This window comes from Lontra canadensis, unplaced genomic scaffold (assembly GCF_010015895.1).
Source record: "Lontra canadensis isolate GAN:19392208 unplaced genomic scaffold, GSC_riverotter_1.0 scaffold88, whole genome shotgun sequence".
In the NCBI taxonomy this organism is placed as follows: Eukaryota; Metazoa; Chordata; class Mammalia; order Carnivora; family Mustelidae; genus Lontra; species Lontra canadensis.
This window is the reverse complement of record NW_022631082.1, coordinates 5,942,991-5,965,168: the sequence shown is the minus strand read 5'-3', so window position 1 is coordinate 5,965,168 and position 22,178 is coordinate 5,942,991. Positions and strand designations below refer to the sequence as shown.

The window sequence follows — 22,178 nt, the reverse complement described above, 5'->3', positions numbered from 1 at the left end:
CAGAATTTCTCTCGTCAAAGGGGCGGGGGGCGGTGGACGGGGCATGCGCACGCTGTCCAAGCGGAGGGCAAGCTACGAAAACTCCCATGTGTGCACAATTACAAGTTGGCTGCCCCCGAGGGCTCCCAGCGCACACTTAAAGAGACAGGGCTTTGCCGAAAACCAAACAAGGACCAGCTGGAGGTTTTTGTTTTGGGGGGCTTTTTTTTTTTTTTTTTTTTTTTTTAAACAACCTACAGGCTTTCCGGAGCTGCCTGGCACAGAGCCTGCTGGAAATAGGGCTCGCCAGACACACGCAGTTTCCTCCATGGCCTGTTCTGCCCCCCAGAATCTTAACATCATTTTCTTTCCAGTTCCTTTTGTGAACAACAACAACAACAAAAAAAAAAACCCACGGTAGGGGATGGGTTCAGAACCTTGAGAAGTGCCTTATGACAGGGAGTTGAGGTCCCCAGCTCATAGGGGTCCCGTCCTCTCTTGGCCGGGTCTCTGCGCTCAGCCGCCAGTGACGGAGCCAAACCACAGCCCTGAGGGCTCGCGTTCATTCAGTAAAGCAGGGCGCTGGCTGCTCTCTAGAAAGGGGGGTTTCTTGGCTTGATGGACTCTGGCTTGCTTTGATTGTGACCGAAGGGAGGTACTGGACACAAAAAGAGCTTGGACCGTCGAAGGGTTGCATGTGCGCGCATGTAAGTCGGAGAGGGCACAAAACCAGAGCGGACTGGGGACGACTGGGGGTGGCTTTGAAAAGTGGTACCGGAGTTGTGTGCCTGTGTGTCTGGCCCCAGAGCCAGCAGTGAGGTTTATTTTAAGCTCCTAGAAGCTGCTCATTGACAATCCCCAGCCGCCACCCCCCCCCCCCCCCAGATAAGTCCGCATTTATCTCTGCTTTCCCCTCCCCTTAGTGTGCGAGGCTCCAGGGAGGTCCCGCCCCCACCCCCGTGCTCTTCTCACATGTATTCATGACCTTTAACTTCACTTTTCTGACCACGGTACGTCCATAAAGACAGTATTACACTTAAATGAAGTATTCCTTTTTGTAATCGTGTTGTAGAAGGTAAAGGAATTTAATAAAGCTATCTTATGATACCGTCCACGCGGCAGCCTGTGGTCTTTGTCTCGCTGTACTCCTCTTTAAGCTTCTAGATTGATTGATTGATTTAAAGATCGTATTTGTTTGTCAAAGAGAGCACAAGCAGGAGAAGCTGCAGGCAGAGGGAGAAGCAGGCTTCCCCGCTGAGCGAGGAGCCCCACGTGGGACTCATGCCAGAACCCTGAGATCATGACCTGAGCCAAAGGCAGATGCTTCACCGACTGAGCCACCCAAGTGCCTCTCAAATAGATCTCTTTTTGGAAAATGGACTGATTTGGGGATGCCTGGGTGGCTCAGTGGTAAAGCATCTGGATGGGTTTCAGCTCAGGTGGCCATCTCAGGGTCATGGAATGGAGTCTTGTGTCCAGCTCTGTGCCCAGCTAGGAGTCGGCCTGGGATTCTCTCTCTCCTTCTGCCCCTCCCCCCACCCACAGGGGCTCTCTTTCCAAAACAAATAAAAAGAAAAAATTATATGGACTTATTTTAAACAACATTAAAAGTGACAGAAAAGTGACAATAATATATAGTAAACTCCCTTCTGCTCTGCACTACTCAGGCACTTTCCCAAGTGGCTATTTCCATTTAAATGTAAATTAGTTATGATTGATTTGTGCTCCATAGCCACCCGTGGCTACCAAATAAAAACTGGAGATACAGAACATGGTTGGAGAAAATTTTTTGGTTTAAGATTTATTTATTTATTTATTTATTTATTTATTTATTTATTTGGGGCACCTGGGTGGCTCAGTGCGTGAAGCCTCTGCCTTTGGCCCAGATCATGATCTCAGGGTCCTGGGATCGAGCCCCACATCCGGCTCTCTGCTTAGTGGGGGGCCTGCTTCCTCCTCTCTCTCTGCCTTCCTCTCTGTCTACTTGTGATCTCTCTGTCAAATAAATAAAATCTTTAAAAAAAAAAGATTTATTTATTTATTTTAGAGCATGAGCAGGAGGGACAGAGGGAGAGTCCTAAGCAGGTTCCGCTGAGCACGGAGCCCAACATGGGGCTCAATCGTACAACCCCAAGATCAGAACCTGAGCTGAAACCAAGAGTCTGTCACTCAACCGTTACCACCCAGGCACCCCACAGAAAGTCTTAATGAACACCTGCTGTGAACACCTCAGAAAACATCTTTACTGAATTTTTTTTCCTTGTGAACAAAATAATTCATCATGACTGTACAAGGCAAAATTCTAAAAATACAGAAGTGTTTGGCACAGTGGAAGTTGCCATGGTCCCAACTGGTTGAAATGCCTGCTGTTGTCAACACGTTGGAGTGTCTCCTGCCAGACCTTTTTCTGATAGGTTGGATCTTTAGAATCTTGGTTCGCCTGTTTTTTATCGAGGTATCCTATGCATACGTTTTGTGCACAGATCATATACAAAAATGTATAGCTTTTAAACAATATCCTTTATTAGCAACACCAAGACTGGATGTAGCGTGTCCCCCTACGCATCCTTGGGTCCCTCCCCTCAAGGGTGATTGAAGATTGCTCTCCTTACCTCTCCTCCTCTGTTTTTCCTCTCAACCATTCCACCACTAGATCATGGGGGGATTTCAGAAGTTCTTGAAAATCCCAGAAGTTTATGTAAAGTTATGTATTTCTGAACTAAAGGTCTACTGTTAGTTTTCCAGAGGGCTCTGTGAACCAAGAGGCCTTCCAGAAATGAAAAATATTGTTGCCCACAAGCAATCTCCAAGGCCCATTTTGTCATCCTTGTTTTTTGCTTTTTGAGTTTTTTTTAAAGATTTTATTTATTTATTTATTTGACACAGAGAGAGAGTTCACAAGTAGGCAGAGAGGCAGGCAGAGAAAGAGGGGGAAGCAGGCTCCCTGCTGAGCAGAGAGCCCTGATGCAGGGCTTGATCCCAGGACCCTGAGATCATGAGCTGAGCTGAAGGCAGAGGCTTACCCCACTGAGCCACCGAGGCACCCCTTTGTCATCCTTGTTAACTTGTTAGCTCAGGCTTAAGATCCAGTTCCTCAGCACCACCCAGTTTCTTGCTTTGCTTTTTGCTGATATATGTATTTTTATTTTTAATTGTGGTAAAATATTCATGACACCATGTAAGCCATTTCTTAAAGATTTTATTTATTTTTTTTTTTAAGTAATCTCTATACCCAATGTGGAGCTTGAACTCACAACCCCAAGATCAAGAGTCACACCTTCCATCGACAGAGCCAGCCAGGTGCCCCCCATCAAAGCCATTTTTTTTTTTTAAGATTTTATTTATTTGACAGAGAAACAGTGAGAGAGGGATCACAAGCAGGGGGAAATGGGAGAGGGAGAAGCAGGCTTCCCGCCGAGCAGGGAGCCCAATGTGGGGCTCCATCCCAGGACCCCAGGATCATGACCTGAGCTGAAGGCAAACTGTTAACTGACTGAGCCACCCAGGCACCCCCCATTGAAGCCAATTTTTTTAAGTGTCCAGTTCAGTGGTATGAAACACATTCAGACATGTGTAACCATCCCCACCACCCACCTCCAGGAGTCTTTCCTCTTCCCAAACTAAAACTGGCCACATTAAACACTGACTCTTCACCACCCCACCTGGCAACCCTTGGTCTACTTTTTGTCTCTATGTATTTAACTACTGGAGGGACTTCAAATAAATGCAACCATGCAGTGGTGGCCTTTTTATGACTGGCTTACTTCAACCAGCGTGATGTCCTCAAGGTTCATCCATATCGCATCTGTCAGAATTTCTTTTCAAGACTGAGTAACAAACATCCCTTTGTATGGATACATCACATCTTGTTCATCCATCAGTGGGACACTTGGGTTGCTCCCACCTTTTTGGCTATTACAAATCACTTTGGGTGTAGAAATAGCTCCAAATCCTCGCTTTCAATTTTGGGGCTATATACCTAGAAGTGACATTGCTGGGTTATTCCATTTTTAATTTTGTGAGCACCCGCCATATTGTTTTACATAGTGGAGGCGCCATTTTACATTCCTACCCACAATGCACAAGGGTTCGTCTAATTCCCTCTCCACTCCCGCCAACATTTTTTTTTTTTTAAATAGTCTCCATCCTAACGTTGTGAGGTGGTTCATGCTTTGATTTTTGGAAGGGAGGTGAATGACCTTTTTTGACAGGAGCATTTATATCTGTCAGGCTATGGTTGTGCAATCCCAAATGGCTTATCTCATGAACACCCCACCCCAGCTGATAAGAGAGCTATCATTAGCCCCTGGTTTAGAAAGGTTTAGAGCTTGCCAAGGTCACAGGTAATATGGAGAACCAGAAACTGAACCCCTGAAGTCTTATCTCATTATTTCACTCTGCGTTGGTAGTAATCCACCCCCTTTAGACGTGGAGAATATGAGCTCCAGCCACCAAAGGTCACACAGTTGAGGTAACAGAGCAATCCTAGCCTAAGGGCTCAGCCAACAGGAGGTGAGCGTTGCTCGCTGTAAATGCTGACTCCGGGGACGCAACTCCATGCCCACCCACCCATGTTTCTGCCAAAGTGATAGCTATCCCATGAGACAAAGGCCGGGGAGCTTCTTGGCCTAAAAATCTGGAGATGGTCTTCTGGAGTCCTAAACCTGAATAACGCACAAAATCCAAACGTGTGTGGATGTGGAGTGTAGTTTTCCGAGGAAGAGCCTGTGTCCCTGCTTTGATCAAATTTCAAAGAGACCTGTGACCTGGGTTAAGATTAAATCAATCCTTCAGCCCTAAGGGTGTTCCCAGCTCCAGGACCGATGTAAAAATAAAAAAAAAAACAGCCCTCGGGGTCATCACAAAAACTGTCTCTTCAAAGCAAAGTAAGCTCTGGGGGTGCCTGGCCGGCTCAGTAGGTGGAACGTGCGACTGTTGATCTCAGGGTCATGGGTTCAAGCCCCACGTTGGGTGTAGAGATGACTTTAATAAAACTTTAAAAAAACAATAAAGTAAGCTCTGAGGAAGAAGGTGGCCCCAGGCATGGGGCGGGGGACCTGTCAGAGTCCTGATGGGCAATCAAATCACATTTCCTGACCGCTCTGTGGTAGCTTCTCTCCTTCCTCCCTGGTGATGCCTTCTCTGTTCTGCTCGCTTCTCCTCTTTGCCTACAGTCAGAGGGTCTCAGTGCTTGGTCCTTACACTCCTCCTCCTTATTCTTTCCCAGGATGCTGGCATCTGGTCTCAGGTGCATCTGGACAACCGGCTTTTATTCCCAGCCTAAGTGTCTCTGCAGACTCACAGCCAAGCAAGCACCTTCTCGATAGTTCGATGTGGCCATTCACCAGCTACTAAGAACTTCCCTAAACTTTTCACTTCATGGAGCCCCTCCCCTCCATGCCTGTTCCTCTCCATCTTGCCCACAAGCACCACCACCCATCCAGATGTTTGGGCCAAACACCCAGGAAGCAACTTCTTCCTTTTCCTCATTCTGCATATCCAGCTGGCCCTGAAATTCTCTAGACTCTGGAAGATCTGGAAGCCAGTTCACTCCATAGCTCTCCCCTACACAGTTTGTTCCTCAAACAAACTAAAAATTTCCCCACTTTATTGTCCTTTCTGTCCATAGGCTCTTTCTTTTGCCTGGTGCTGGTTTCCCAACATCATTTTATCACTCAGATCCTGGTTCCTGGTTCCTGGTTCCTATGTCCCCTGCCCAGAGAGTCGGTCCCTGCCCCTGACCACATAGCCTCAAGTCACTTCCTTCCCTATCCCCAACTCCAGGGACGCTCTCCTAGACCCTGCTAGGGCCTTCAAAGCACATGTTCCTCACTAAAATGATCCTGTTCGTTTGTTTCCTTGTGAGGTCTCGCCACTAGAGCAGTGTCCTTCAGGGTTTTTTGTGGGACCTACAGTAAGACAGAAATTTCACACGTGACCCAGCAATCCAGTTGATATGGCTGGATTATTCCCAGATGGACTGCCTTTAAACAATGGCATTGATCTTGCTCACAGGTCTGCAGTTTCTTTCTTTCTTTTTTTTTTTAAGATTTATTTATTTATTTATTTGACAGAGAAATCACAAGTAGGCAGAGAGGCAGTCAGAGAGATGAGAGACGGGGAAGCAGGCTCCCCCCTGAGCAGAGAGCCGATGCAGGCCTCTACCCCAGGACCCTGACCATGACCCGAGCTGAAGGCAAAGGCTTAACCCACTGAGTCACCCAGGCGCCCAGATCTGCAGTTTCAACAGAGCTTGGTGGGGCCAGCTGTCTCTGGTCCTCTTGGTGTCAGCTGGGATGGCTCCAAGGCTGGGAGCTGAAGTCTTTTCAGTGCTCATTCACTCACTTGTCTGATGGTTGACACTGGCTTCTGTTGCAGCCTCATCTGGGAGGCTCTTGGGTTCCTCGCAACGTGGCAGCTGGGCTCTGTGACAGAGTATCCCCAAACCGAGAGAGGGCAGGAGAGCAAGAGAGAGCACAAGCTAGCACAAGGCAGAAGCTGCACCCTAGTTTCTGACCGAGGCTCGTACTTCAGAATATCCTTTCTGCCACATTTTTATTCTGTTGCACAAAGTCCTGCCGAAATTCAAAAGGAAAACGAGAGTCTGCCTCTTGACGGGGAGTGGCAAGGTTGGAACTATTTCCGTAGCCATTTTTCGAAAATATAATGTCACACCCAGTACACAGTTGCAGATTTTGGAGTTCCCAAAACAATACTTAACTTTCTGTACACAATGCACTGATTTTTTTCCCCTCATTGTATTTTGTAGAAAATGCTGGTCATGACCTGCTGAATTGATTTCTTTACCACAGTTTGAGAAATTTGGCACGTAAATGGGCAAGTTGTTTCTTCTCTCTACTATAGCCCTTCGCACAGCATGGTGTTGTGTTTTAGTTAGGCTGGCTGCCTCACTTACTCGTGTTCTGTGTAGGTTTTATTTAACGCCTTAATACAGTGCTCACGGAATACCCAGCACCGTCCTCACTTAATTCTCACGCCAACCCCTAAGTAGGTACTATTATGACCCCCATTTTACTCAAGAGGAAAAGGAGGCATAAAGGGGTGAAATCATTTGCACAGGGAACAAAGGTAGTCAGTGGGATTCGAACCCCATAAATCTGGCTGCAGACTCCATCTTGCTATGCAGCCTGTTATGGAATTGATTTATTTATTACGTTGATTGTGAGTTCCCCACGCACACTCTATTGAACGTCAGCTCCATGAGACGCAGTCCTAAGGCTTCGCCCCTAGAACCCCACCCTGGAGGCCGTGGGCTGCCAAGAAGACAAACAGTTTCAGGACCTGCCAGACGCTTTCCAGCCTGCGCAGGCGCATCACTTAGGACTCCCGCGGGCACACACAACCCCTCCCTGCGCCGATTAGCCATCGCCGGAGACAGACGGAGGCACCGGCGCAGGCGCACTAGGCCAGACCTGAAGCTACCTCCCGCCCATTCCCTGATGACTGATGGATGATCAAGCCAATGGAAATGGGACTCTTTGGGAAAGGGGCGGGCCCTGAGGGCAGTTAAACTTGCGCGGGAATGGTCTTGGCGTAGTCATGGCGGCCTTCCGCGACATGGAAGAGGTGAGCCAGGGGTTGCTGAGCTTGCTAGGCGCTAACCGCGCGGAGGCACAGCAACGGCGGCTGCTGGGACGCCACGAACAAGTGGTGGAGCGCCTGCTGGAGACGCAAGACAACGCCGAGCAACGGCTGCGAGGTTAGGGCTGGGGCCGGGGGCGGCCTGGACCCAGGCCCGCGTTATGGCAGGGGGCGGCAGGTCCGCCTCGAAACCCTCCCTCCTGGGCGCTCCCATCCCTGCCCCGTTCTCCCGTAGACACCGCCCCCTCTGAGCCTTCGTTTCCTCGCCACCCGTGAAATGGGCTTCAGGATGGCAGCCACCTCCCTGGGAGTTAGTTGGTGAATATAGAAGTTCGCAGGGTCTGGCCCAACGCTGAGCGTTCCTTGAGCAGGAGCTGGGGAGCTCAGGGTCCGGAGTGGGGCTCAGGAGTCAAAGCGCTGAGTTTAGCTACCAGCATCCCCACTTCCTGAGGTGGTTCAGCTGTTTTACCGAGCACCTGCTGTGTGCCAGGTAGCGTGCCAGCCCAGGGTGGAAGCAGAGAAGGAAACAGACAAAATCCCTTAGAGGATTGCTAATGCTAGTGGGGGGAGGTCAGAAGATAAACAAGAAAAATGGGTAACTCAGGAGGTGATGGGCTAAGGAGAAAAACTGGATTGTATAGGAGGGTGTGGTGATGTTTTGGGGCGGGTCAGCGAAAGCCTTTTGGAAAGAGGATGTTTTAACAGAAACCCAAGGAGGCTTGGGAGGGAGCCAGGGCCCTGGTGGGATTAAACAAATCCGTGCTGGGAAAGTGCCTCCTGCTATACATGGAGAGAACAGTGGATAGATAATACCATTTACGTGGAATTTAAGACACCAGCAAATGTAAGACTCTTAAAGTTAAGGGAAAAAAGCTTTGCTGATAAATATCTTAACATGCTGGAGAGAGACGATTTGATCGAGCTTCTCCCACAGGTGCGAGGGGCTCACCCAGCCTCCGACCTGGATTTCAGGTAACTCATGAGGCCTGTGGCCCCAGTCCCGTGGCTGCCCTCTCAAGCCTCAGTGTCCTCATCTGTAAAATGGGACCGCTGATAGCACCTATTGTCACTGCTCTCAGTGCCAGGTTTTTATTGCTTTTAAGGCTACAATTTTGGGGGGGAGTATAAAATTGTTGGAAGACTTACCAGTTTGGCCATTTTTAAGTGTCAGTTCAGTGGCGTTAAGCACATTGACATCATTGTGCCGCCAACCCCACCGTCCATCTTCAGAATGTTTTCATTGTCCGCAACTGAAACTGTATTTGTTAAACGCTAACTCCTCATTTCCCCTCCTCCCCGCCCCTGGCACCCACCATTCTGCTTCCTGTCTCTACGGATTTTGACTATTCTAGGGACCTCATAGAAACTGGAGTCCTGGAATTTTGTGTCTGGCTTATTTTATTTTTATTGTTGTTTTTTATGTTTCATGTCTGGCTTATTTCATTGAGCACAATGGTTCCTTTTCTTTTCTTTTTTTTTTTTTTTAAGATTTTATTCATTTATTTGGACAGAGAGACAAACTTTCTGTCTCTCTTGTGCTGCACACATGCAGGGGGAGCAGCAGGCAGAGGCAGAGGGAGAGGGAGGAGCCCACTCCCCGCCGAGCAGGGAGCCTGATGCTGGGCTCCATCTCAGGTCCCTGGGATCATGACCTGAGCCGAAGGCAGACACTTAACTGATTGAGGCACTCACTTAGCACAATATTTTGAGATTGTGATTCATCCATGTTGTAGCGAGTCAGAATTTCCTTTCCTTGTAGGGCTGAATAATATTCCACTGTATAGTCATACCTCATTTTGTCTCCATTCATCCACTGATGGACAGTTGGTAGCTTCCGGCCCTCTGCTGCTGTGATAATGCTGCCATGAACATGGGTGTGCAAATATCTCTTTCGGTCCCTGCTTTCTTTTTTCTTTTTTTTTTTTTTTTAAAGATTTTATTTATTTATTCAACAGACAGAAATCACAAGTAGGCAGAGAGGCAGGCAGAGAAAGAGGGGGGAAACAGGCTCCCTGTTCAGCAGAGAGCCCGATGTGGGGCTCGATCCCAGGACCCTGTGATCATGACCTGAGCCGAAGGCAGAGGCTTAACCCACTGAGCCACCCAGGCGCCCCTGGGTCCCTGCTTTCAATTCTTCTTTCTGCATTTTCCCAGAAGTGGAATCGCTAGATCACATGGTAATTTGATATTTAATCTTTTGAGAAACTGTCATCCGGTTTTCCACAGTGGTTTCGTTGCCAGGGTTTTTTGTTTTTGTTTTTGTTTTTTTTTTTTTAATGCCTTTTTACAGTTACATTTCACACGGAGATGCTGTTTGGGTTGAGACCAAAATGACCTAGGAGCTAGGCTGGGGATGGGTTGGGGGAAGAGTGTTCCTGGCGGAGGTGACTGCAAATGCCAAGGTCACAAGGTGAGAGTGAACTTGGAGACCCAGGAAAAAATGCTGTCAGCCACAGCAAGACCCTGCCGGCAGTAAGCCCCCAGCAGGAGTTTGGAGGTTTTAAGTGTGGTGGATGCCCAGAGTCTTCTCCACCTCTCTCGTTCCTCTCTCCTCTCTCCTCCCCACTCCATTCACTCCCCCTCCATTGATGGTTTGGGGAGAAGATGGCATCACCCATACTGCCTAGGTTTTAGCAGAACGGATGGAGTTGGGGCTGGGGAGACAGGAGTCAGTGGACCAGGAACCTGGGATTCAGTTCAGATCCGGGCTTCAGAGCTAAGTGTCTGTGGACAAGTCACTGAACATCTTGGGGCTTCTTGTCCACCTCTCCACTGGGGCAGGGCTAAAGCCACATCCCTCAGAGGCTTGTGAGGGAGGAGGATCCTCCCAGGGGAGGAATCCAAGGAGATTCAGGTTGTCTGTGGGGAGGGTGAGGGGAAAAGGGGCAGGAAGGCTGCAGAAGAGAACCAGACCCTCAGCTATCCTAACAGGAAGTCAGCAGGCACCGTTTAAAACAGACAAATCAAGAAATAGCAGCATAAGCAGATTATTTAGAAATGTGAAGGTCAATGCCAGAGAAAACAGTGATGAGTTGAAAGTGGCTGCTTCAGAGGGGTGGAGAGGCTGGGGGGGCGGGGGGTGCCCATGTGTGTTTAAATTTTCACAGCCATATACATATAATATTTTGATGAAAAATTAACTTAATGTAAGTTTGTAAACACTTAAACACCAGCCCTTTGGGAAGCATTTCCATCTGTGCCTTCTTTAAGTTGGCGGGTTTCTCCAGCTGTCTGGGAAGGAACATGGTAACCTTGTTAGGGTGTTTTTGATCTTTCTGGATGTTTTGTTCAAAGCATGTTTATTCTGAGTAGGTGCTGGTGATCTACGGTAACTGTAAGATGCAATCCCTGATTCGAGGAGGAAAGAGGAGGAATGAATCATTCGGAGCTGGGGTGCTGTCAGGGAAGCATGGCCGCACCCTAGGAGGGAGAGGAGAGTGTCCAGCTGCCCAAGTTGTGCACTGCCCAGGAGGTCTTGAAGGCTGGATTCAGGAGTGCACAATGGGCAGGAGCACAGCAGCGTCCCATAGAGGACAGGCAGGTGAAGGCCCGGCCCTGTAAAAAAAAAAAACGGGTCTTGTTTGCAGAATGATGAGGTGTCTTTGCAGTCAGAGCTGTGAGGAGAGCACACGGTGGGGTGAAAAGCAGCTGTCGGTAAAGTTGAAGATACTCAGAGGGATTCAGGCCTTATCTTTTAGACACTAGGGGGCCATGGGTGGTCTTTGAGCAGGGGTGGGACTTCACGTTTGGTCTCTAAGGCAGCCACCCTAGAGGCAGAGAGCAGAAGGGATTGGCAACAGGAGAGACCAAAGCAGGGAGGCTGTTGGGTTCGTCCTGGAGGAACCCGTGAGGGGTTTCCCGCTGGCCAGGAGGAGGGGACTGGCCAGCCCAGGCCTGGATCGCTAATTGGATGTGGAAAGCGAGGGCCAAGTTTCTTGCTTGGGCAACAGAGTTGAACGTGACATTATAAATTAAGACTAGGTGTGCAAGGAAAGGCTGGAGTGGTTGATTTCTTGATTTCTTTACCCATTTGTTCATTTTTTTTGGGCGGATTCAAATGTGTTTTGGTGGCATGGAAGTACTTTTGCGAGGTCCAGTGGAACGGAGTGGTGGGCTTTTGGAAATAGGACCGGCAGTTTGGGGAGCTGTAGGCGAGGAAGTAAGGAGTGGCCAAGGCCTGGGGCACAGGCAGACCCAGGAGAAACCACGCCGAAGGGCCTCAGATTTCTCTCCCCAACCCCCAGAGATCCTGGCCATGGAGGAAGAAGTTGCCCAGAGCCTCCTTGATGCCAAAGAGCGGGCGCACCAGGGCGGCGTCGAGTTGCAGCAGCTCCAAGAGGAGCTTCAGAAGGCAGGCGAGGAGGACACCCGCGTGAAGGCCAGCCTCCAATATCCTTCCCGCTGCGTGCGGCGGCCGGGCCCCGGGCTCACCGCGGGGACACCGGCTCATTCCCGCCGGCTGCCGGGCTTCGAGCCAGAGACCCTGGGCCTCCCCGTGGCTGGGGTTAGCACGGGCAGCACCCTCCTCCAGAGCGAGGTGACCTTAACTGCCTGCTTTACTCAGCTTACCCAAGAGCTGGAGGAGCTCAAGGAGATCGAGGCCAGTCTGGAGAGACAGGAAAGGGAAGTTGACGAAGACACGACGGTCACCATCCCTTCGGCTGTGTAGGTCCCTCCAGCACACAGGGCGGCGGGTGTGATCCCACAGCTCTGAGTTGGAGTCCATGCCTGGGTGACTTTCTTTTCTCTCTCCTCTTTGTGTGTGTGTGTGTGTGTGTGTGTGTGTGTGTGTGTGTGTTCTCATACAGGTACGTGGCTCAACTTTATCACCAAATAAGTAAAATCGAGTGGGACTATGAGAGTGAGGCGGGCATGGTCAAAGGCAGTATCCTTTGCGGAGAAAGCGGAGCCTGGTGCGCTGCTGATGGCGATGGGGGGTGTAGAGCCGCTGTGAACCACAGTCCGGCAGGTCCCCCAAACCCCCAGAGGACCTCACAGCCCCCCTTCTGGGTACAGATACAAAAATACGGAAAGCAGAGTATTGAAGAGATAGTTGTACACCTGTGTGCATGACAGCGGTGGTCCCCATGGCCAAAAGGTGGGAGCGACCCAGTGATGGTGTGGCAGATTGCTGGGTGAGCACACGCTGGTGTACCCGTCTTGAGGTATGTAAGGGAGAAGTTTCTGGCACATACTAGAACATGGATGTACCTGGAGGACATGGTAAGTGAAACCAGCCGGACACAACAAGTAAACGGGTGTCTTGTTCCACAGACAGGAAGGGTCCCTAGGGGAGTCAAAGCCACAGAGACAGGAAGTAGATGGCAGGCACCCAGGGGAGGGGAAGGGGAGTCTGTGGTCCATGGGGAAGATGGAAAGTTCTGGAGACCAATGGTGGGGATGGCTGTACAACCCCGTGCCTGTACTTAATGCCACTGAGCTCTACACTTAAAAACTCGCTAAAATGGTAGATTTTATATGTATTTCAGCACAATTCTTTGTAAAGAGTACGCTATCAGAATTCAACTTTTTGTTCACAGAAATCTCGTTCAGTCTCTAAATACCGTCTTACAGTTTCTTCAGAGGGAGTATCCTTTGCTCCTGGGGTCCCGGGGGTGCCGTGTGTGTCAGGCTTCCTTACATCTGCACCCTCAGTCCATCACGGCCCCAGCGTCGCCCAGCCTCTCCACCTGGACAGCACCCAGCTCTCCAAGAAGTTCATCAGTGACTATCTCTGGAGCCTGGTGGACACAGACTGGTAGCCGGGGGCCTCAGGGACACTTCCACCCATGGCCTGACGCAAGCGTGCTGGGCGGTCAGTGCTTCAGGGGTGAGAGGAACTGGACATTAAATGTTTGTACACAAATAGTCTGGGTTTTTTTGTTTTTTTTGTTTGTCTTTTGAGGGTTTTTTTTTTTACTGGATTTCATTTGGCCTTTGGCCTCAGTGCTGGCATAGCCTTGGCTAGGGAACTTCGGAGAACTGCCCTAGAGACTAGACCCGCAGCTTCACATCGTGGCCACACTGTGCAAATGGCACCATAGTGTACGATGACCTGTCCTGTGTCTTTGTCATCTGTGTTTCAAGATGGGCCCTTTTGTAGTGACTCGGGGCATAGTCTTGAGTGCCACCGTGTGCCCAGAACTGGAACACGGAGGTGCTGGCTGGAGCCCTGGCAGCCCTGTTGCCACACGTAAGGAGGGATGCAAGCCTCTAGGGTTGATGGAAGCCTGGTTGCCTGATGACCATGGAGCTGGGTATCAGTAGCACTGGACTTTTAAGATTTTATTTATTTGAGTGAGCAAAAGAGAGTGTGAGCAGGGGGAGAGGGACATGTACACTCCAGGCAGAGTGTGGAGTCTGATGCAGAGCTCAGCTCCATGACCCTGAGATTATGACCTGAGCTGAAAGCAAGAGTCAGATGCTTAACCAACTGAGCCACCCAGGCGCCCTTGGACTTTTTCTTTTGAAGTAGGCTCCCCACCCAGTGTAGAGCCCAATACAGGGCTTGAACTCATGACCCTGAGATCCAAACGTGAGCTGAGATCGTGTCAGATGCCCAGCAGACTGAGCCACCCAGGCGCCCCAGCACTGGACTGATTTATGAGGGGAAACTACGTAGTCTTGTGTGTGCCACTGTTTTTCGTTTTGTTTTGGGTTTTTTTGTTTTTGTTTATTTAGAATCTCTACACACTCAGCATGGGGCCCGAACTCACGACCCTGAGATCAAGAGAGACGCCTGCTCCCCTGACAGCCAGCCCAGCGCTCCACAGCTCAAGTAAATCTAACTGATGCAGCATACGACCCAGGCCGACCTCCGTGGCCCCCGTCCCCGCCCCCAGTGACCTGGGGTACCCCTGAGAATGGGAAGCTTACGGCCAGCCTGCCTGCCTGAGGGTGGAGAAGGGAAGTAGTTTTCCCTCAAACCTAGGGGCTGCCTTCTACGTACAGCCCGGTCGGGAGGTATGGCAGGGTCACATGAGCTCTGGGTCCTCTGGTCTGGGGTTTTGTACACGGCCGCATAACGGAGTTGTTTCTAGAAGGTGCCAGGTTACAGTGGTTTCTGACTGGAGAGGAGGCATTCCAGGCAGAGCAGTGAGCAGGAGGTTCCAGCGGCTTCTGAGCGCATCATGGGCACCAGACACGGTCCACTCAGGTCAGCCTTGCGGGTTCTGGGGCAAGGAAGCCTGCCTGTCAGACTCTAGGGGGATGGACCAGTTTACTCGGTTCACAGGGATTCCCAGAACCTTCGAGGTTCTGTTTGTATGCCAAGGGCTTGGCTTTATGTGTCCGAGTAAATGGTCTCATAATTCCTCCTGAGATGTTTTCGTTTTCAAGATCGGTGGGCGGGGTCTTTTATGGCTTGAAATAGGCGCAGAGCCTCCTGTTTGTACCATCAGCCTCTAAAGGGCAAAACACTTGAACTTGACCAGGGTTTTCCTACCTCAGCCCTGGGGACATGGCCCAGTCATTCTCTGTGGTACAGGCTGTCCTGGACATTGCAGGACCTTGAGCAGCATTCCTGGCCCCCACCCTCTGGATGCCAGGAGCACCCCCTCAGTCGAGCACACATGAGGCAGTGCCCCCCCCACCCCCTACCTTGCAGCCTCAGCCAAGAACCAGCCAGGCGGCCACTCGTGGTCAGCTGAGTAGCTGTTGTCATGCTGATGGGACTTCTGCAACAGCTGGCCTCCACCTGCTTGACGGCAGGGGGGAAGGTGCCGGGAGTGCACCCTGCAGGGCGGGGGTGGGGGGGAGCACGTGAGAATCAGCCCAGCCCAGCTGAGAGCCCCCGGGGCAGGTGACCCGCCCATCCTTGTAGCGCATCAAGCAAGCCTGCAGGTGCCTGGGAGAGGCAAGCAGGTGTGCGCCGCGGAGCTCACTGCAGACCAGAGCCCGTGAGCACCCGCGGCCCAGGCCCTAAAGCCCTCCGTGGGCCGGCTCTCCCTCCACGCAGTCGCTTTACTTGGTTCTGGGAGGGGGCCGAGGAGGTATTGGCCGGCTTGGAGCTCAGTTTCCCCAAGAAGAAGACGGTCCCTTCCGGGAGGCCGTGTGAACCCCGGCTCAGAGCGGCCGTGTGCCTCTGTCGACCCAGACGGCAACCACCCCCCACCCAACCACCCCCGGGCACTGGCCAGCGGCGTGAGCAAGCGGGTAAGGAACGTGGCCTGGCGGGCGGTGCAGGGAGGCGCCTGAGCTCACAGGGGCCAGGAGAGGACCCGGCCCTCCGCATGCCTGGGCCCTGACTCACTGCCCGTTGCTGGCTGGGTGCCTGGGACAGCCGGCAGGCCAGCCTCAGGCCCACAGCCTCCAGGGTGCTCCCCCACCCCCACCCCTGCGCGGCCTTCCTCGAAGAGCCGCCCCGGCAGTGGTGGTCACTGGCCCTGGGACTCTGGAGACCGGCCATGGGCCTGCTGCGGGTTTGGCCCAGCCTGGCTGAAGGAGAAGTGAGATCCCTGTCCCCATGCCCGGGAGTGGGGACCGGCTCACTGGCCTTGCGCTCGCAGAGCGGAGGCTTGACCCCCTTCCCCTCGTGCGCCCCCCAGCGCCTTCCCAAGCCAGGAAAGAGCGTTCATCTTACAGATGGGCCGACGGGCACGGAATGGTCCGGTCACCTGCCCAAAGTCACAGGACAGTGACACCCCTGGAGTCTGAGCCCCCACAGTAGGGCTGAGGGGTCCGTGAAGGAGCAGCTCGGCTTTGCCGACGAGGGGCAGCCTTGGAGGGGGCAGCCCCTTTTTCAAGGTGACCCGGGGAGAAAGGCCCAGCAGTGGGGGCCCGGGCCTGTGTTGTTGGAGCGGCAAAGCTGACGTTCCGATAAAGTCATCGCGGATAGTTGGCCACGAGTCAGACGTCCGAAGGCCCAGCTGACCTGGCTTGTAGTCGGTGTTTTGGGGAAAGAGCGCAGGAAATGCTGAGGGAAAGTGAAAGCCCTCACACCCGGCAATCGTGGGGCCAGTCCTGAGCTGGCTGCCCCCGAGGGGCCCTCGGCCTCTTTCTCTAAACCCCCAGAACTTTCATTGCCCTGGGTGGCCCACCCAGTGTCCCCCACCCCTGTCCCCACGTGAGCTGTGAATAGAGCTCTTCCTAGTTCATAGATTGGGGGGGCGTGGTCGGTGGTGAGGGCGAGTGCATGTGCCTGGGACACCGGGTTCCGGGGCTGGAATCAAACCTCCATTGTTGGATGTGGGGCCCAGGCCTGATCTCTCTGGACTGGCTGGGGAGAGACCAGAAAGGTTGTCCTCAAGACAGGGCTTGGGTTCCTGGGGATCCCCTGTGTGTGGTCCCGGCACCTCGTGCAGGCTCCCCAACTGACTCAGTAATGTGGGCGGGGCATCTCTGACCCACCGGACCACGCCCCGCATCAGGGAGCCACACTCCAGTGGAGGCCAAGACTAATGGGTTGAGAAGGAGGAAACTGAGTCACAGAGAGTACACCAGTTAATTGTGTAAGTTCTCACAGGGGATGAGCAGCAGAGCCAGGGTTTGAACTGGACCCAGAGTTTGGGTACTGAACTCCCCCTTCCAGTTAGTGATAAAAGCTGTTGCTGTTCTGGGGGGGGGGGATTTCTATAGGAGGCCCTGGGGAGGAGAGGGGCATTGGAGCCCAGACCTGAGGCCCCAGGGTGCAAAAGTGTGGAGATCATGATCCAGGCAGAGGGAACAGCAAGTGCAAAGGTGGGTGTGCAGGGGTAGCAAAGCAGTGGGGGGGGAGGGGGATTGATCCCACAGGGTCCAGAGTAGGGAGTGGTTGCTTGATCATGCTGGGCCTGCAGTCCCCAGTAAGATCTGGAGAGGATTTCAGATTCCAGGCAGGACCAGAGTTGGGACCCGGGAAAGGGAGTCTTTAGCACAGGACACCTTGCAGTAGCCCAGTGTTTCTAGGGGCCTGGTCTTGCTGTGAACCCCCAAGCTCCCCCCTCCATCCCAGGCACAGCGTGGGAGTAGAGGCCAGGATAAGCAGAGCAGCTGGGCCTGGGAGGGTGGGGCTCCAGGAGGAGGGAGCCCCTCCACCAAGGGCAGGAAGCAAGGCTGAAACCGGAGCTTTCTGGAGTGGGAGCTGGACCAGACCCAGGAGTCCCCAGGGCTGCCCCGCCTCCAACTCCCGCCCCCCCCCTACTCCGCTGCCCAGCTCTGTAGGGTGGCTGATGTGACCAGGGCTCACCCTCATCCCTTCATTAAGAATTCACTTCCTGGGGGACTGAAGGAGGCACTGACCCCCCCGCAGAGGGGAGGGGCTGGCAGGGGAAGCTTCAGGGGTTGGGGGTGAAGGGCAGCCCCCTGCGCTCCCTCCCTCCACTCCCCTCTCCCCCTCGGACCTGGGCTCAGTCCCGCAGGCTCCAGCCTGACTCACCGCAGGCAGCTGTGGTTTGGGCTGCCGGGGGTGGGGGCAGCAGAGGACACAAGTTGGGGGTATCAAGCTTAGGGGAGCAACTTCCTCCCACCACCCACCCTGCCCTGGCCAGAGCTACTGAGCCCTCAGAGCACAGGAGGACAGGACTGCCAGTCCCCCACCCTGTCCTTGAGGGTGACAGTTCCCAAGCAGCAGAACCAGCACCATCACAGTTCTCTGGTGCTGAGCCCACAGACCAGGGAGGCCGCCCTGGGGCCTTCCAATAGGAGACCCTGTTCTGAGCCCTAAGAATCTGTCCCCTCTACCCCTCACAGCCAGTAGGGGAAGCACCCGGGTGGCAACTATCTTCCCACGCCCCAGAGCTGCATGAGCTGAGCCCAGTGACCCAAGCCTCCCCTTTCCCATCTGTGAAATGGGCGCTGGCTACTGTCCTCTCCTCAGGGGGCCACACGGAGGAGCAGACGATTTAATGCCCGAGAAGTCTTTGCTCCTATTTGTCATGAAGCTCTAAGCCCTGCGTGTCCGTGTCACATGCAGGGGGTGCTATGGGGGCGCCCAGGAAGGATTTCAGTCACCAGTCCTTCAGCAGAAAACAGCTGAAGCCAGATATCGGTAAGAAGCTTCCATCACCTCTGGCCACCCCCATGCGTGCCCTTGGCCCAGGGACCCCCCCAGTCCTGCCACCTCCCCGTCACCGCATCCTCGGGCACCTCCAGGCCCCTTATGTTTGCCAAGCCATTTACGCTCATTTGTCCCGTTTGCCACGCGGCTGAGCATGGAATCAGTCAATCAACCAATTATCGAGCGCCCGCGTGCGGGGCTGGCGGGCGTCCTGTGCGGTCTGCTCAGTTTTCACCCCCAGAGGCATTTTGGAACCTTCCCAAGACAAAAGGCGGAAGGAAGGAAGGAAGTGCCACCCTGTGGACACAGAAAAGATAACAGGCTCTCAGCGCCTGGCCTTCCGCTCCGGGCATGCGCAGAGCCCCCGACCCTGCTCTGAGCCTGGGAGGGGGGTTAGCACCGGGCCCAGTTTCAGTTGGGGAAACTGAGGCTCTCGTGGGCCCGGGGTCACCCATCCCAAACTAGGTGAGCTGGCCCAGGATGTGCTCCTTCCCACGCCACTGTCGGGCACTCTGGGTCGCCCCTTCCCACGCTGTTCCTGCTCTCCCTTCCTCTGCCCTGTAAGGCAGGGGACCCCATTCCCCAGGTCCCGCTGGGTTCAGCCAATGGGAGCGCTGGTGGGAGAGAGCGCCAGGAGGAGGGGAGACGCTGAATCTCCCTTTTTGTCTGCCATACACAGTGTCTCCTGGGAGGCTCCCACCGGCTCCCTCCTGGGGTCCAGTGACGCCAGCCCCATCCTACGCTGTTGCTTACTTCTGGCTGCCTCATTGTTCCCCAATTTGGTCTCTAAATTATCATTTAGTATTAAATTGTGTTCCAATACACATAACATCAAATTTGCCATCTTAACCATGTTTAACCATCTAATTCAAGGGCATCAAGTACAATCACATGGTTGTGCGGCCATGGCCAGAACTTCCTTCTTCCCAAATTTAATCTCTGTCCCCACTGAATGCCAACTTGCCACGTCCCTCCCCCAGCCCCTGGCGCCCACCATCTCTTTCCAGTATCTATGAATCAGACTTCTTTAGGGACCTCGAGTGGAATCCTGGAGTGTGAGCTGGCATGTCATGATGGTTTGGTCTTTTTTACGTAGCTTTTTTGGTTTCTTTTATGCAGTTTCCCATATTAAGTTCTTTCTATCCGTCCACCTACTGTGTCCCTGAGCGCACCCCTCCCAATGACCCACCTAGACTACTTGTGGTTTGATCTGCCATGTGGTTTGATCTGCCATGCTCAGGGAAAGGGGTCTTTTTTTTTTTTTTCCAAAGATTTTATTTATTTATTTGACAGAGATCACAAGTAGGCAGAGAGGCAGGCAGAGAGAGAGAGGAGGAAGCAGGCTCCCCGCTGAGCAGAGAGCCCGATGTGGGGCTCGATCCTAGGACCCTGAGATCATGACCTAAGCCGAAGGCAGAGGCTTTAACCCACTGAGCCACCCAGGCGCCCCAGGGAAAGGGGTCTTAACGGCCAACAGGTACAGACCCCGGTAAAGCCTGGGTGCACGAAAGAACAGGGAAGCACGTGGCTGGACGCCCACAGCTCTCACCAAATGTTGCCGCTATGGAACACGAGAATTTGCTGGAACTCATGATGATTTGATTTGTGTTGGAAAATCTCGTTTTATATCTTACTAATTAATTTCACAGGTGTTTATCCTGTTTCATCCTTTACGAAAACCTCACAGCAACCACTCCAGGACCCCAAACTGTCTGAAGGGAAGCTTTGATCGGAAATCATCTGTTGATTGGACCAGGTGGGAAGGTCTCAGCCCCAGGCCACTCTTCCTCCCAGTTCAGCTTCTGGATTCAGCTCAGATGTCCCCTCCTTAGAGAATCCTTCCCTGAGGCCCCCCCGAAAGGAGTCCTCTCCCTGCCAGTCACTGCTCTGTCCCATTGCCCTGTTTAAAATTCTTCTAGAATATTCTTCTAACATTATAATCACTGTATCTATTTCCCCTCTACAATGTCAGCTCCTTGAGGGCAGACTCTTATTCACTTCTATGGTTTTATTATTTATTTATTTATTTATTAAAGATTTTATTCATTTATTTGACAGAGCGCAAGAGATCACAAGTAGGCAGAGAGGCAGGCAGAGATAGAGGGAGAAGCAGGGTCCCTGCTGAGCAGAGAGCCCAATGCGGGGCTTGATCCCAGGACCCTGAGACCATGACCTGAGCCGAAGGCAGAGGCTTAACCCATTGAGCCACCCAAGCACCCCTCTATGGTTTTATTCACTGAGGTATCCCACATGCCTAGACCAGGATCTGGCCCACAGCACAGGTGTCCCATAGATGCCGGTTCTGTGAAGGAGTATGCTGGAAACTTAGCAAAACCCCAAGTCAGGGAAGCACCCCATAGCCTGTAGCCCATCCTGAGCTCTGAGAAAATGTTCTCTTTTCCAGATCATCTTCTGGGGGGAGTCCCGCCCATGCACAGGAGGAGCCCAGACATCAAAGGAAGAAAATGGTCCAGGTTTTGCCAGCGGCTCATTTAAGAAATTTAATTGATCACAGTAAGACATTCGGGCTATAAAAACATTCTATACAGTGGTTTAAAAAGCGATACCCACCCCCCAAAAGCAACCCACCATATATACAACACAGACACGATTCTCCTGAAGAGCTTTGCGCTAATCTTTGTACAAAAAGAGGCGTCTCAGAGACGACTTCCCCCCCAAGGCAGAGCCCCCGGAGGGGTCAGCGATGCAGCAACCAGGGTTTGCAAAAATAAATAGATCTTTGTTTCATATATAGAAGTGATACACGTTTAACAAATATACAAAGTGCAAACATAACAAAAAAGCCCCCCCGTGATCTGTACGAGGGATTATTTACATGCTTCGGCAGGAGAAAAGGCTTCACAGTTTCCTAGAGGGTAGAGCACAGTGTCAGGCGGTCATGCGGTGAGCGACAGGCAGGCCCCGGACGAGGCCAGGCAGGAAGCCACAGGAGGCTGCGTCTTCTGTCTTTGGTCGGAAAGGCGACACGGATGAGAGCGTGGGAAAGACATTTTGTTTAAGAAGTCCCGTGAGCTGACCAAGCCCAGGGGGGTGTCTTACGGGGCTAAAACGCCATGCACATGTTGGACAGGCACCCATCGACAAGCATCTTGTTGGGGGAAATGAATGGCTCGGGGCGTCTGCACAGAAGCAGAAACACTAGCAGGACAGTGAAGATGGCAGCTTTGAGGCGCTCGGCGGGGAGAGGCCCTGAGATCACGCGTGTTTGTCCATGCGGGCCCTGAGCCCATCCCAACCAGAACAGAAACCAGTGCAAAACAGTAACAATGTCAACGTTACATAAGATGCAGCCCTGAATGAAAAAAAAAAAGTGCTTGAGGGATCTTGAAGGGTCTGGCGCAGGCACGGGGGCTGTGGTCCAGGCCACCACGCCTGGACCACAGGACGCTCTTAGAGACTGGAGGCCGCTGTCTGCACACATCAGCTAACTGGGCATCTCAGGCACTTAATCCATATTAAGGGCAACCGGTAACCTGGGGACGGTGGAGGTTTCGGTGAATGAACCGGACTCACTTGGCCCCACCCCCGGGATGCTGGATTTGGCCAGGTCAAGACCAATGCCAGAGTCTTGGTGTCAAGGGAGGGCACAGACCTCGCTTGG

At 52.6% G+C, this 22,178-nt stretch overlaps 1 protein-coding gene and 1 pseudogene across 1 annotated transcript; both read left to right on the top strand.

The window, feature by feature from the left end:
• Window positions 1–7,496: 7,496 nt before the first annotated feature.
• On the top strand, window positions 7,497–13,412 carry SPC24 (SPC24 component of NDC80 kinetochore complex). Its single transcript, XM_032884045.1, has 5 exons — window positions 7,497–7,699; window positions 11,826–11,970; window positions 12,142–12,246; window positions 12,390–12,466; window positions 13,237–13,412. Exons 1-5 carry the CDS (start codon window positions 7,540–7,542, stop codon window positions 13,341–13,343), a joined length of 594 nt encoding a protein of 197 aa, XP_032739936.1. The 5' UTR covers window positions 7,497–7,539; the 3' UTR covers window positions 13,344–13,412.
• Window positions 13,413–15,242: 1,830 nt separating this feature from the next.
• LOC116882849 lies at window positions 15,243–21,065 on the top strand (annotated as a pseudogene).
• Window positions 21,066–22,178: the final 1,113 nt, after the last annotated feature.